Source organism: Botryllus schlosseri, chromosome 10 (genome assembly GCF_051294905.1).
Source record: "Botryllus schlosseri isolate E-star chromosome 10, Bs_hap1, whole genome shotgun sequence".
NCBI lineage: Eukaryota > Metazoa > Chordata > Ascidiacea > Stolidobranchia > Styelidae > Botryllus > Botryllus schlosseri.
In genome coordinates, this window is record NC_137245.1 from 23,332,349 (window position 1) to 23,348,522 (window position 16,174).

Sequence of the window (16,174 nt, forward strand, 5' to 3'; positions counted from 1 at the left end):
ACTACCAAACCTGAAGTTGAGTTTATTTAATTACCGGTACTCGATATGCTATATGCAATTAGTGACCGGGAAATGATAAAAGCACGAACCCGCTACCCGCACAAACCAACAACTCACGCAGAGCAGACGCCCGGAAGAATTTGTATAATATCGGATACATTGGGTACGCGAACAGCGGATACACGACTTCTAAAATAAACATTAACAATGCACAGGACATTCTAACTAAAAGTCGGGTACAGTGGCAAGTTATCCAATATCCACACAGCAACCACGATGGTATATACAATAAGTGTTCTCTGAGGCGGTATCACTATGATTGTGTTGAAGCACAGCTATATGCGGCAGTCCATCGCCAAAACGGCTACACACCCACCTTAACACCAACAAATTATGACCCGGTGTATGCCAGGGCAGAGGTAAGGCATACTAAAAAACTTGGATTCGCAGCGCCAAGGCTTCCGATTGGCCACTGGGTATCTATGATGTCACAATGAGCTCGAAATGTCGCAGGGATACCTAGTACTTCTAGATATCTCTGAATATCATCGCCCATCGCATACCTTTTCCCGGCAACGCCCATTTTAAAGCGAATGATTGTTGCAGCAGTAAAATTGAACATTGAGCACAGCATTCAAGGCAAGTCAACCGTTAAGGCAGCCCTAACATAATCATTTAGTATAATACAGGAACGGAGCGTAGTAAACAACTGGTAAGGCACGGGGAAATAATAAATAGTATAATGAAACATACGTTCCATGCGCGGCTAAATAAAATTAGAAATTCTGAACAATCTTATTCGTATCACGGCCACACAGAGAGCGGCGGGCGACGAATTTTTCCGGTTGGAAATTTCGAATATTTTGTTGACACCATGAACAAAACAAACTAGAAATATGACAACCAGAAAAAACATCGGTCCACCGACCTAATAGCAACAACGCGAACACAGTAGGAAAATATCTACAGCAATAAAATGGAAGTGTACGCTGTTTACAAATGATTGAACTCTGTAACGATTGTGCAAAGAATATACAGCTGCTTAAAGTGCTGAGGGAAGAACGTTAGGAATATTACACCTGAAAAATCAATGCGGAACAAAATTTAGCAACGGAAACGACTTGTCCAGTTTCGGAGAACGCGCGAGGTGCGGTCCGGCGAGATCAAAGCCGAATTCTGAAGGAACTGGAAAAAATACAACGACTTTTGTCAACGGAGACAATGGAACAATAGCCGTGTCTAACTAGCGTCAAAGTCTACGCAAATAATCACGGGCGTCATTCGTCCCGATCGATATGAGTCTGTAGGGCTGGGCGGAAACGAGTGCATAGGTAATTCGAATACGAGTCGGGTATTCGGGCATCGCGAACTATGACGTCGTAACAGTATTATTGTCCTGTAAAGTTCAAATCTGCATCGTATCTCTGGACCGTGGCTATTTCGTGGCACTTAGTGACCATTGGGACATTCCTATCTGGTGAGCTTCTTGGATGTACAGAACTTCAATAGACAATTGAATACTATATTCATATTGAAATGAACCCGAATATTTTCGGATATTGTTGACTGTTCATTCCAATTCTCAACTAGTTACTGGGGATTACCCCCGACGAGTGTCAGCCGAAAATATTCGGGTTCATTTCAATATGAATGTACCATTCAATTGTATATTGAAGTTCTGTACCTCCAAGAAGGTCTTCAATAATTAATAATGATGCATCGCCTTCATAATACTAATATGTATCGCATTTCTTATGCCGAATTCACCAGGTGCCGAATGTCGATACTGATATACTACTATACGATGCTCTAATGTGGAAATAAAGAAGTGAAACTACAGTTTGGGTGAATAAAATATTACTCCCACTGAGAAAGCGCATATTTACGTTACTTGAACAAAAAAATCTCAACACTCCACTCGAACCATTGCAATTGATACCAGAGGAGGTCATCGTACTCAATTAGAAGTACAGAAATAACGTCGTAAATCTCTGCTCAAGTAGGCCTACTATTATAAGCAGCAGCATTTTCAAGTAAGTAAAAAGAAGATATACTAGGCCTTGATATGCCTAAAAAACGAAAAAATATGAAGTAGAAATACTCTATAATCATAACCACTGGAAGAGCTTCTTGGAGGTACAGAACTTCAATATACAATTAAACAGTATCTTCATACTTAAATGAATCCGAACGTTTTCGGCTGACACTCGTCGGGGGTAATCGTCGGCAACTAGTAGAGAATTGGAACATTGAAACATTGTGTATCAACAATCGTATCACAAAATATGACGTCACAGGCATGAAATTTCGAATAATCGGTGCTTAAAGTCAATGTACTATTCTAGATGGTACACGAACACGAACTGTACGCACAGACTTTGTTGGTGAGTTTTAATAAAAGTCGACTCCAAGGCACCCAAACGAAAGTGAGAACAGCCTCTCCGGACTCAAGGAGGTAACGAAACTAGGCAACGCCGATTTGAGTGTTTCCAAAAAGTAGAAGCACAACTAATAGATGGATAGAGATAGATCGTTTATTTCGTCTCACCAGGATAACAGGAATATTGCAAATGATAACATGAGTATTGTATCGCAGTCTTGTGGTGTATTGGAATGATGAAATTTTTAGCAATATATTGAATTCAATTGAACTATTTCCTGCATTAACGACTCAGTCATTGCACTGATCGCGAGAGGCCACTTCAACGCCTGATATAGTGACATCTTGTCAGTTATCGCCAATAAATCACCACACAATAGATATCCTAGGCCAGGATTTACCTAGAAATCTGAAAACTGTGAAGTGCAAGTAATCTCAAATCATAACCATTCGAGTAAACAGTGAAAGTAGGCCGGAAGCTATTCAATACTTTGAAAAGTAGGTAAGAAAAGTAATTCGCTGTTAACCAGCTCTGTATAAAACCGACGATAGCTCAAAACCGCCGGTTGTCGGGATTTCAAATTTTACAATATTCGGGAAAGCGGCGATGCGCGCTACAGCTGTGTACACTGTACAGCGTACAAAATCGATGAATGCATCACGAGATAACGTATGCTTGCCTTACGCTCTGAGTCACAAGATTATACGATGCGAGTAAATTTCACAGCCAATGCTGGTGATGTCATATTTTGTGATGCGATAGTTGATATACAATGTTCTTTCCGATTCTCCGCTAGCTGCGGACGATTGCCCCTGACGAGTGTCAGCCGAAATATTCGGGTTCATTTCAATATGAATATTCAATTCTAATTTGGAAATAAATGTATAGCTATAATTCTAATTCTAATCTAATTTGGAAAAGCGGAAAATTTTCTAGTTGTAACAAGTTCCGTATATCATAATGAAACATTCATTTTCGAATTTATCAATAATTTATATTGATGCATCCATCGCCTTTTTAGTTCTAATAGGTATCGCATTTAGGCAAGTGCCGAATTCAACATGCAAAATTAAGCAAGTTCCAAATTCACTGGCAACCCTGACGATGATTCACCGTGTGCGTGTTAACAGCGGTCGATCATAGCGCCATCGTAGGCGCTTAATTCTTTATTAGCGTAGTGAAACACGCCCGTGTTGTCGCTACAGGCTTCAGCGTCAAGCAAGCCGATAACCCCAAGGTAACGCTTCGTCTCTCATCGCGGCCGAGTAAACCTGCCGAATGCTGAGTCAGTGGCGGGAAATAAACGATGCTGAGACGGTCGAGATTGCGCCACGTCGCCATCTAGCGTCGCGGCATTTTTCACCTTCGATATAGATTTGCACAAGTCACAGGTGTCCCGTAACGAAGTGCTTCTATTTAGCCTACTTTGTAAGTAACACTTACTCATGCGGTTGCGTTTTAGGCTACTTGCACTTATTACAGTTTTAGAAGATACAATTGGAGGTACAGAACTTCACTATACTACTGAATAATATATTCATATTGAGATGAACCTGAATATTTTTGACTGACACTCGACAATGGTAATCATCAGCAACTAGTGGAGAAGTGCAGTTCAGTTTATTAGGAACCTTCATCATTTCAAAAAACCACAAGACTGCGATACAATGAAAAGATAGGAAGGTGTCGAAACGATTTGGAGTAGTCTTTGAAATCAGACACCCACCCGAGCCTAGGCGATGTAAAACGGAGGCATGTACAGATTGTACACTGCACAACACATTGTAAACTGAATGAAGAGTAAGAGAAAATAATACACGAGGACAAGCGTAAAAATGAAGTGGCATGCGACTGAAGACGAGATTGTTATGTCAGGTCGTGGTCCGGTAAACTTGATGGTTGAGTAGTATTTATTCAATAGAAATTGTTGTGTTTCGACTTGAATGTAAACGTGCTCGATGAATTGGAAATAACATTGTATATCAACAATCGTTTCACCAAATATGACTGCATGGAAATTCACGTAATCTCGGTGAACAGATGGCTTGCGCTCAATGTACTATTTTTAGATTATACACAAACTCCTTTTGTTGGCAATTTCGATGAAAGTCGACTCTAAAGTCGAAGTGGCGCAATCTCGGCCTTCTCAGCAGGAAGAATGAACGGCCTCTTCCGACAACGCGAAATTATGTCGTAAATTTTGTAATTTTCCAGACGAATAGGGTTACCTATTAAATCAGGGGTGGCCAACCTTTTCGGCTAACGGGCCACATGAGATTTACGAACCATTGAGCGGGCCACTTGAATATTGATGACCTTTTTTAGCCGTCCGATAGGAGCGAACCGAATTAGGTAACGTTGAAAACAAGACTTATATTACTATACGCTTTAAAATTGATAACGATTACGTCATATGTACAATGTGCATTCATGTCCTGGTCGCGCCATGCGCGACATTTTTTCGAAGATGATGAATGAATTCGATCAATAAATATGTTACTTGCATATATTGGGGGTCGACGCTGTATACCACTGGGCTCATTTCGCGAGGAAAGGATTATTCGGCGTTTAGACTGAGCAATATCGAAGGTTTCGATGAACATGCCTCTACCATTTTGTGCAGATGGGTCATTTTGTGCAAATGTTTCATCGCCGACGATCTCGCTGCGAGCGCACAAGCGAAGTCGCACGTTGGACGACACGTTAACTCCTAACTGCGAATATAGTTAGACTCAATTCTGTAAATACCGCGTATTTATAATTTTCAGGAGGGGTCTCCAATACTAAATGCAAGAAATCATGGGAAGTGCTAAGAGAAATTTCTAGCCGAATGTATCTGCTACGTAATATTCTACTTTATGGTCATATACCGAGACATGCGATAAGTGTGGCTGGCCCCTGGTTACGCCAATGCGTCGGAACTGATGTTTTATTCATCATCAAATTTCACGGTCAGGCTAACCAAATTTTCGTTGGCCTTGCAATTTTACCTGATGTCATAACTAATGTCGAGAATTACCTCGCGGGCCACACAAAACCCGCACCTGCATTAAATGTTTGCCAATGGCAGAATTCAAGCCAGTGTTGGGATCAAGTTACCACCTTCGAGTCACTAGTCATCTCGAGTCATTGCACATTTTGACTAGAGTCAAGTCAAGTCACTCGATTTTCGAAGGTGACTCGAGTCAAGTCAAGTCACTCGATTTTTGGAGGTGAATCGAGCCATGTCAAGTCAAACGACGACTCGGATAATTACTCTTATCGCTTGATTCATATTAAGTACTCTAATTATTGCGCCCAGCCGTAATCACAACATGTAATTCGTACCTCACAAAGTCCGGGCACCTGGCGATGACATGCTCAAATTCGGCATAGGACAGCGTTTTGTCGTCGTCCATATCCGCTTCTTGCATCATCTGGAAATGTAGCCGACTGAGAACAGTTGTTGTCAGGTTCCCGAACGAATACTATTCAGCCCCGGAGATTACCGGACCTAGGTCTGACATATCGACTTTGCCCACCGGCACACACCAGATTTGTTTTCACTGATCGACCTTTTATGTTGCCTTCTATTACTTTCCACGAACACTGCGCAAGTGTGCACACCTTTTATTTTTACATGCTCTTGGCGAGTGGCCCGTTTAAGATTGACATATCCTTACGTCACTAATTAAACGCCCCAAATTTCAGTAGAACTCAAGTGGGTTTCATGCACTGTATTTATTTCACTTGCTCAAGCAGCTTTTTTGTATACCCACAACATCAATGATGCTGAAATACTAATTTTGGCTTACATAAAATTGTCGAAGGGACGTAGGCCTATATACGCACCAAAGCCGTAGTTTCCGAACTTTGTTGATCCATCGCCCCCTTACGAAACACGATATATCTTTACCCCCTAAAGCTTTAGATCAGTGGTTCTCAACCTTTTTGTTTTCGTGGACCCTTTTTGGACCACGGACCCCAGCAGACCCCTCAAGCTTTCATTCAAATTTAGCTCAATTATCGTGCAACCCTCATCTTTCTCATGCAAATATTGATTGTAGGCTAGTGATAAACAGCCACAAAATGACTTTTCTTGAAAATAACATCACGATATATGTCGAAATTTGGTGGACTTTTATTATTTCGAAGCAAATTTTGCAGCTGTATTTATTATCTTGAAAATCTGCGTCTTCGATTGGATATGAACGATTGCCGAAAATCCATTTCCACAAAGATATATTGGTGGCGAATGTATTATTAACGCGTAACGCTTCCGACTACAGCTTTCGGTGTGTGTTTTAATGAACATATCTTTTTATCTAGCATCTCATCTTGAAGTTATTTAGTGGCTATATTACAGAAGAAAATGGATTTCGTGGCGAGGTTTCAATTCCTTCTGGGACAGACCAGGAAAAAAATTCAGGAATTTATATTTCAAACGACTGTTCACTAATTTTCTGAGACTGACAACTCCAAAATGCTATATATCCAACTATTTCAACATTTCATTTTTCCACAAACCTCAACAATACATTTCTACACAGCAATATGTTTGCATCGTACTTTGACAATTAAAATGTCTTAGCAGTCGGATATCTCATCTCAAACGACCATTTTAATGATGAACTATTAGTTTTCATATCTACTCGAGAAGATTTTATCTCTTTGTTTAGCTTACTCGAGTAGTTTTGTTTGTATGCTACTACTATTTCAACAGTTTGCTGAAATATTAATTTTTGCATACCTAATATCGTCAAGTAAAGTCAATGACCAACTCTGCCATGGTCCCTCCTACTTTTCTTTCTAAATACTGGAGTTAAGAGAGCCTCCGGTAAAGAAACAAGTATTCTAAGCCTAGTTTTGCCTAAAACACAGAAAACTGTCAAGTAGAAGTAGTTCGAATTCGTATCCATTTGGTGAGTATCGCAAGTAAGCATGGCGTACTCGAGTACGGTACTACGAAAAAGCAGAATCTTTAATGGCTGATATCGATGTTTCTTTCAAAGTATCGTATCGACTTGATATTATCGGTGAATCAATAATCAGCCGGACTCCACTAATAACTCATACCATATACCAAAAATACCCACGTTCTCGATAAGCTGACGCAACTCGGCCGATGTCAGTTTCCCACTATCACCCGTTAAACGATTCACCACCTTCTCTAAATCAGCGTAGTCCAGGCTATTGTCGCCGTTGAAATCTGTGAGGAAACAAGCCACATAATCATGGTTGCCAAAACTCTATGCAGTTCAACCGCAAAATTGGTAAACTGATGACTAAAAATTGCTTCGAATTCAGATAAGGACAAGAGTCGGGACAACTCTTGAAAAAATAAGGACAATGCAGTTTTATAAGGCAACAAATCTTAGAAATAAGGACACTCTGGCAATTGATCACATAATGTTGCCACACTACCATGAATCACCGTATTCATCAGCGACATTAACGTGCACTGTATAGACAACAAAAACAACAACGCAGCAATTGACTCATGCACTACGTCAGCGGCATCACGTTACGAAGTGTAGTGATCGGAGGTTCAAGGGTTGAACAAATACTAGCATTGGAGTCAGGAATCATTGCGGTCTGACATTTTAACTTTGTCTGTCGACACATGCCATACCACATTCATTTTCACCACTTGTCCTTTATTTTTTATGTTATTTTAGCTATTACTTTTCATTCACTGTGCAGGTCATATTCACATGCTCCAGGCCAATGCTCTCCGGCCTCATTCAGAATGATACACCCGCTTAATTTTTATATCTACATATACCCTAGTGCTGATGACTAAAAAAGAAGGTCAATATTCTAGCCCAGTTCCAATATCCAGCCTTCTTCATGACTAATAATTAAATAATAAGATAGTCAGCAATCTTGCCCGTCCTAATGCCTCACCGGACTAAAATCATGGTTGGTCACCATCAGTTGAAAGATGCGGAGTTCGGGTGTATGATACACGCCTGTAAACCCCATAAAAGTGGTACACAAAACAAAAAATTCTGTACAGCTGGTAAAAGAGCACTGTTCTAGGTCAGGGTGGCTATGTGATTTAAAAGACTACTCCAAGTCGCTTCAACACCCTCCGACTATCTGTTCATTGCATCACAATCTTGTGATGGTTTTGAATAAATAAAAATATGTATAAACGACCAGAGGTGGTCAAAGTAGTCAAGAAATCTACTCAAGTAGAAGTAGAAGTAGCGACGAAAAAAATCTACTCAAGTACGAGTAGAAGTACTTCGTCCATAAGCAACCTAAAACTACTTGAAGTAGAAGTAGAATTTACTGACTTCAAAAGTACTCAAGTAAGTAAGTAGTTATGAAAACGATCCTAATTCTTTCACCTGGATTGTAAAAAGGTGCAAATTGAGCTATGCGATAGGTGACGAGCTTGATTCATATTGATGCATACCAACAGGTATCCAATTTTCGATAGCATAAGTATTCGTCCACATCATGGGATGAAAATGATAGTATTGATATGGAAATGTGATGCTAATCCTCTGTTTTCTCGAACAGCACGTTTTAGAAAATAGCATGGTATGACGCCATTCTCCACATTACAAGGCCCGTAGTTTAGTCGAAGAGCAATACGGAGAAGTTGTATAGGATACGGTGTAAACACTTTGCGCGATTAGTAAACGTAAATAAAAAATATGGTGGACCGTAAAAATGCCATATTGTGTAGCTTTATTTCCAGAAATTAAAGGCATTACTACACTTGCTTTTATACTTCAACATGTACGTTATCTATACAAAAGAACTGATAATAATTATAACTAAAAGTACGCCTATATGATACTAGGAATTGAACGTGAAATATAAATATTACTTCTGAAAGCAAAACATGTATTTCATGTTTTTAGTCCAGAAAGTTTCAAACGTGGTATGCTAAATAGCTTTGAAACTAAAAAATATCAGAGTCCACTTTTCCAGATTTGGACACGCCATTGGACATGCTAGATTACGATATCACAAGTAAATGCTAGATTGCGAAACATCAGTTTTAAACGTTATGATGAGCCATATATACTGTGATGAATTATTTGATATGGACAAAGGGCGACAACGTGGTGTGAACGGAACAACGCCAACCCTCTACCTAAATTATATTCACCGATACTTTCGTGAAATCATACTGGCTACTCCGTATCCAGCACTGCGAGCGAAGCGCGACGAAAATTCTGGCCTATACTAAACTTTGATGAAAATTATATGTTGATACTCCGTGAAAACGGCCCCGAAATTCCTCAGGCTATCTTCATGAATGGAAGATTAAACTACTTCTACTTGACAAACTGAAAAGTAAGTAAGTAGATCACACAATATTACGAAGTAGAAGTAGCGAAAATCAGATCTACTTGAGTAAGTACCAGAAGTAGAGGAAAACTACTTGAGTATTTCGAAAAAGTAGAAGTACTTCGTTACTGACCACCTCTGTAAACGACTGACACACTGAATCTCAATGGGATTTTAGATATCAATGTCTGGAATACCGTAGAGAGTTTGTGGGTAAAATACAGCGCTCAATAAATGGCATGAGTCCTAAACAAGAATTGCTATCAATGATGATATATTCGAATACTGATCATTACAACGTCATATCAATAATACCGACTTGGAGAATTCAATGAAGATGTTAATCAAAATAATGTCGGCATTGAAAATATTGACTCTTACAACACAACTCAAATCATCAAGATTGAATCTCAATTTGAACTAGGCAAGAACCAAAGCAGTATGATCAGGCAACACCGTAATCTACCAAGAGAGGCTTCAACTCCTTAAGAATTGTTTGAAAAGGGGTAATGCAAATGAGAGACAACGAAAATGTAAATTGTCCAACAGATTCATGTTCAAATCCACGAAACGAGTATAAAATACACCAACCAACATGTCTTCCAATGCATGCGAATTATCAAGTAGGGTATCTGGATCTACCGTATATTTTGAAGGCCCATTCTACTTTCGTGGATTTTGGCGCGAGGTCACTGAATGCACTGATCATGTCCAAGAAATCTTCGAATACGAACGTCCCGTCTGAAGACGACGCGAAAACTTCACAAATACGATCTCTGCAATGGAAACGAAGTGAAACCGGGAGTGTTCTGAGTAGTAACTGATGTCGCATAAATAATATTACTTAATTATTAATTACTATTCGAGCTATTTGAGTCCAAGTTGTTTCGGCACCCTCCCATCTTTTCACTGTATCACAGTTATGTGGTATTTTAAAACGATGAAAATATTAATAAAACTGATTGACTGATTGATTGACTGAGTATAGATAGTATAAAAATTGCCGATACAGGTGAAGCTAATCCAACTTTCTTATCGGCCAATATCACTGATCTAACTACGTTACATGTATATAGTGAGTCATTTAACAGTACTGTAACATTATTCTCTTTATCACTGGTTCATGCCAAACATGTTTCAATAAAACCCTCGAGACTCAGGCTGAAAAGTTTGCCCACCCCTGATTTAAATGCATATGATCATGAGATGACAAGTATTAGACTGTATCAATAGTGTATTGTATTGCAGTGCTGCGACTGTTGTAACACTGGTGATATTGGGGGGTTACAGTAGTGCTAATGTGTGGAACAGTATCCCACTGGCGAGCATGTCCACATTCAAGTCGAAATACAAGCAATTACTACTAAATGAATACTAGTGCATACACAAGATTACCGGACCACGATTGACCAACGATTTCGTCTCCCATGACATGCCACCCCATTTTTTTCGCTTTCTTTTTCTATACTATCTTCTTTACTTTTCATTCAGTGTGCAATTTGCATGCCTTCTCTTTACGTCGCCTAGGCCGAGCCGAGGTGGGTGTCTGATTCCATAGACTACTCCAAGTCGCTTCGACACCTTCCTATCTTTTCATTGTATCGCATTTTTGTGGTGTATTGAACTGACAAAATTGCTAATAAACCAATGATGATGATGCTAACAAGATTATAATCTATATTTTCGGAATCACTGAATCCAAATCAGCTTTCGTTTCGATTAACACCTGATTCATTAAATTTTACGTTCAGCTCGACAGCTATATGAATACCTTATAATGTAAGAAAATTATAAGGAACATACCGAAAGGGATTCGCTCTCAGTTCTGGAATCTCGCACACTTTTTCACAACTGATGGCAGCATATCTGTTCTGGATTCTAGTATCAGGATCGATTTGTCGAAATCTTCTATAAATCCTGCAGTAGAAACAGTTATAAAATTTCAATGGATCTTCGTAGAAAGCTTGCATAATAAGGTTTGAAACTAGCCTAGAACCGCCTATTTTACTCACCGGAGAACTTCCTTCTTACTGAAGTACGTCAGGTCCTGGAAATTAATCAGAATAATTACCACAGCTACTGCTATATTATTTGAGCATCTACCATACCGCATATTCTTGAAGCTCTTCTTTCGTGAAATGTCCGTGAGAAGCGCCCATATTCAAGTATAACGCGCGTCAACCTGGGCTCACAATCCTCTCTGGCGCAGTAGAGGGCTTCGCCATCCCATAATATTAAATCCACATCCATTGTACATAGGAATGTAAATAAACAAAACGTCGCTGGCGACACCTAACGCCTAATATTTTGTGCCAAGCTCAAACCACAGCCTTTACAAACAGGGCAATGAGAGAGAGAGAGAGAGAGATATGATATTCTTTTTCGCCTGCACCATCGAGATGCTTTGACGACGGAGTTGCGATACGGCCCCATGAGGTCATCTAGTCCGCGCCCCCGGTTTTTTTCTCCTCCATGCTATCCGTGATTGCTGAGCGCCTAGCAGGATAGCTGCGGATACCAATTTTCGAGTCTTTGGTATGACCCGGCCGGGAATCGAACCCACGACCTACCGCTCGAGAAGCCGGACGCATAACCATTACACCAGTGGTTCTTAACCTTGCCCCCAGCGCCCCCCAGGGGGCGCTGGCGATGTTGAAGGGGGGCGGAAACGCTCAGGGGGCGATATGGGGGGCGCTGGGCTCAGGGGGGCGGTATGGGGGGCGCTGGAGAAAAATGGCTTCGCAGTAGATGATGTGGTGATAGGACATATCCTTAATGAGTATTCAGAGCAAATTAACACCGAAAACTTCGTTACATATAGCCTTCAAAATACATATAGGTTTAATTGTCCATGGGCGCCTAAATGACTGACACCGAATGTTCCTGTCTTGGAAATCTGAACCCCAGAAGACGAATTCCATCTGGCAGGGAAAAATTATATGTCAGTGAAGAAATACCAATCTGAAATCGTGTGGGTGTTTTAGTTTAGTACGATTGGGCGACAGGGATATTCCTGTTGGGCGATATCACCGTTGAGCGATTCTATATTTTTTGATATTGCAAACAGGGGGTCACGAAATAACATCATACCACGAGGTCATATCCACGGGTTCGCCTGCCCGAATATGTTTAATTATTGGTAAAGGGCCCTACAGTTTCCAAGAAACCTCACAATGTTCGCTTTAAGTTTTGATGAGTCTGCGCACACTCAACAACTCACTGCGCTGACCCTTGACAACAGTGCGTAACGACTAAAAAAAGGTAATAACTCCGGATTTGTTGTGCGCAACGTAGATTTTCTGTGCGCAGAGACCGTGTCAGCACTGCGCACGTGCGCAGCTTAGAGGGAACATTGCACCTAACTCAGCTCTACCGGTAAATGTGTTTACGTGAGCAGAGAGAGGATAAAAATTGATCTCAATTTACATGCAATTTCCGATGATATTGACCAATTCAATCATTAATTAGTGAAATTTTTCGCACTTCGCGCGACTAGGCGAGAATAGCTCCCTCAGTGAATGTACACCCAATGTAGATACCTAATAGGCTATCAGCAAATAGCGGACAGCCTAATGGGGGTCTGGGAGCGAAGTCCCCCGGAAGTTTGGTTTATCACCCGATGGGGGCCCAGGACCAACGTTTTATGTTGGGGGAGGGGGGCTGACGAAGTGCTGTTACGGCCCTGGTAACGAATAATAGTACCTGCGGGAACGCCCGAATATGTTTAATTATTAATTACGTGCCCCTTATTTTCCTATACAACAGCTCACTCAGTGCTACTGGTAAATCTGATTACGTGGGCTGAGAGGATAAAAAGTTTATAGCGACTTATAAATGTAATTACCATGCATTATAGCAAATTTTGGTACCTAGGGCGACCAGGCCACACAAACTTTGCTGACCATCAAAATCACGATATGGGGTTCGTGGGGGCGAAGCCCTCAGAAGTTCGGTTTATCACGCTATGGGTGCGAAAGGCAATCGTTTTTAGGGGGGTTGACGAAGTGCTGTTACGGCCCTCCCTCTTACTCATTGTCTTTATTACATTCCTTACAATATGAAGTTGAGGGGGGCGCTGGAGCACGATAATTTTTGAAAGGGGGCGCTGGACGAAAAAAGGTTAAGAACCACTGCATTACACTATCTCGCTCGGTGCAATGCTAAAATATTACTGCAATTCTGCTCATAGATTATTACCAATCAATTCAAGAGCCGCGTCAGGGAAAAATAACAAAAATCCTCGAAATGTCACCAAGTCTCCCGGAAGACATAAGGAGGATTTTATCGAATATTGAAGCCCAATCTGGCTTTTCCAGGCAGAGATGAGCATGGATTAGGATTAGGTTTTGAAAAAACAGGATTTGTGAGATTTTGTCGGATTTGGATTGGATTTGGATTAGACATTTTTTTCTGAACGGATTAGGATTTGGATTGGATTGACCTATTTTCTGGGAGATTGAAATGTCGTGTGGCGAATCAGGGCTGTGGAGTCGGTAAATTTTACCACCGACTCCGGCTCCGACTCCGACTCCACACATTTTCAATATACCGACTCTTACTCCGACTCCGACTCCTGATTCTTTAAACGTACCGACTCCGACTCCGACTCCGACTCCTGGGTCTTTAAACGTACCACTCCGACTCCGACTCCCGACTCCGAATCCAGCATTATTACCAATTTACTTCGAAAATTATATGCCACATTGTCGGTTGAATGACTATCATACAACCATTAAACATATGCAAACATATGATTAACGGTGACATGCTAAATTGTTTCATTGTGGCACAGCTCGAATTATCCACTATGCAATTAACATGAAAGAAAGATTTGCTAAATATCCTTCCTTTTTCAAGTTTTTATAACATGGACTCTCTAATATCCTGAAATGTATGAATCATTCAAATATGGCAGATATCCAATCCTGTATAAGAAAAATGTAGATAAAAAATCCAAGTGTAGCTCTTGTGTATGAGTCAGAAACTAATAAAGAGATTGAACTTACTAATTTTGTCATTGCACACTATCCTGATTACAAGCACACACACTTTTACTACTAATACACATTGGTCATAAATGGAATTTAATAAAGTAGTCAAAGACCATAGCCTATGTCTAGTCTACATGTACTTAATCAAGTATTCAAGGATTGGGACTTGCAGTCTTTCTTAATCATTTGTTCGACCCAAACAGCTAAGTTACACTACATATATTTTTAATTTTGTCAAGTGGGAAGCATCGTTTGGTCATATTTACATCATTTTTACAATTTTACAAAACCAGCCGATGCATTTGCTCTCTGTCACAGTATCATGGTATAATTCCAAAAATTGCATCAATTTTGACTGCATCGCGAAAACGCATCTTGCGATTTTCTTCCCCTCTGCAACTGAGTTGTAATTTGCAAGTAATGTCGAATTTTATCTATATCAGGGGTGGGCAACTTTTTCGGCGAAAGGGACACCTGAAATTTACGAACCATTGCGCGGGCAACTGGAATGTTTGATAACCTTTTTTTAGTCGTCGATAGGAGCGAACCGAATTAGGTAACATTGCAAACAAGAGTTATATTAATACGCTCTAAAATTGATAACAATATGTCATGCAACTGTGCAGTGCGCAATCAAGCCCTGGTCGCGCGCAGCGCGAAATTTTTTTTTTGCAAGATAACGACTATAGTCTATATCAATAAATATGTCGCTAACATACATTGAGGGCCGCATCTGTATACTACTGGGCTCATTTGGCAAGGACAGGATTATTCGACGTTTAGACATAGCAAAATCGACGGTATATCAGTGAACATGCCTCTATCATTTTGTGCAAATGTTTTGTCGACGATCTCGCTGCGAGTGCACAAGCGAAGCCGCATGTTGGACGACACGTTCTCTCCTAATTGCGAATATAGTTAGACTCAATTCTGTGAATAATATGTATTTATAATTTTCAGAAGGGGGCTCAAATTCTGAATGCAAGAAATCTAGTGACAATGAATCATGCGAAGCACCGAGAAAAATTTCAAGTCAAATAAATCTGCTATGAAATATTATACTTTATCGTCATATACGAAGATCTGGGATAAATGTGTCTGCCCCTGGATACGTCAATGCGTCAGAAATGTCGTTTTAGTCATCATCAAATTTCGCGGTCATGCTAATCAAATTTTGGTTGGCCTTGCAATTGTACCTGATGTCATAAATAATTTCGAGAATTACCTTCTCCTGTGCCAAATTTGGCCTGCGTGCCACGGGCTGGCCGCACCTGATCTGTAGGTTATTAATAAAAGTGATTGTTGGTGCATAAAAATTATATTGAAAATTCTTTGAAAGCAAATGTTTTCATGATAGAGAAGTTGGAGTCGGAGTCGGAGTCGAAGTTAGGGTGAATCTCACAAACTCCGACTCCGACTCCAGTCAGTATTTTCCCACCGACTCCGACTCCGACTCCGACTCCAGCTATTATAGTTTTCACGACTCCGACTCCGACTCCATCAAGCGAAAAT

The 16,174-nt window shown here is 40.4% G+C and overlaps 1 protein-coding gene across 1 annotated transcript; it reads right to left on the minus strand.

Moving 5' to 3' along the window:
• Nucleotides 1-127: 127 nt before the first annotated feature.
• On the minus strand, nucleotides 128-11,934 carry LOC145449153 (calcium and integrin-binding protein 1-like). The gene is made up of 7 exons (XM_080327620.1): nucleotides 11,780-11,934; nucleotides 11,684-11,718; nucleotides 11,475-11,588; nucleotides 10,314-10,447; nucleotides 7,457-7,569; nucleotides 5,709-5,797; nucleotides 128-1,185 (listed from the first exon to the last, which is right to left on the minus strand). The coding sequence occupies exons 1-7, from the start codon at nucleotides 11,828-11,830 to the stop codon at nucleotides 1,164-1,166; spliced, it is 558 nt and encodes a 185-aa protein (XP_080183746.1). The 5' UTR covers nucleotides 11,831-11,934; the 3' UTR covers nucleotides 128-1,163.
• Between the last annotated feature and the right edge of the window lie 4,240 nt (nucleotides 11,935-16,174).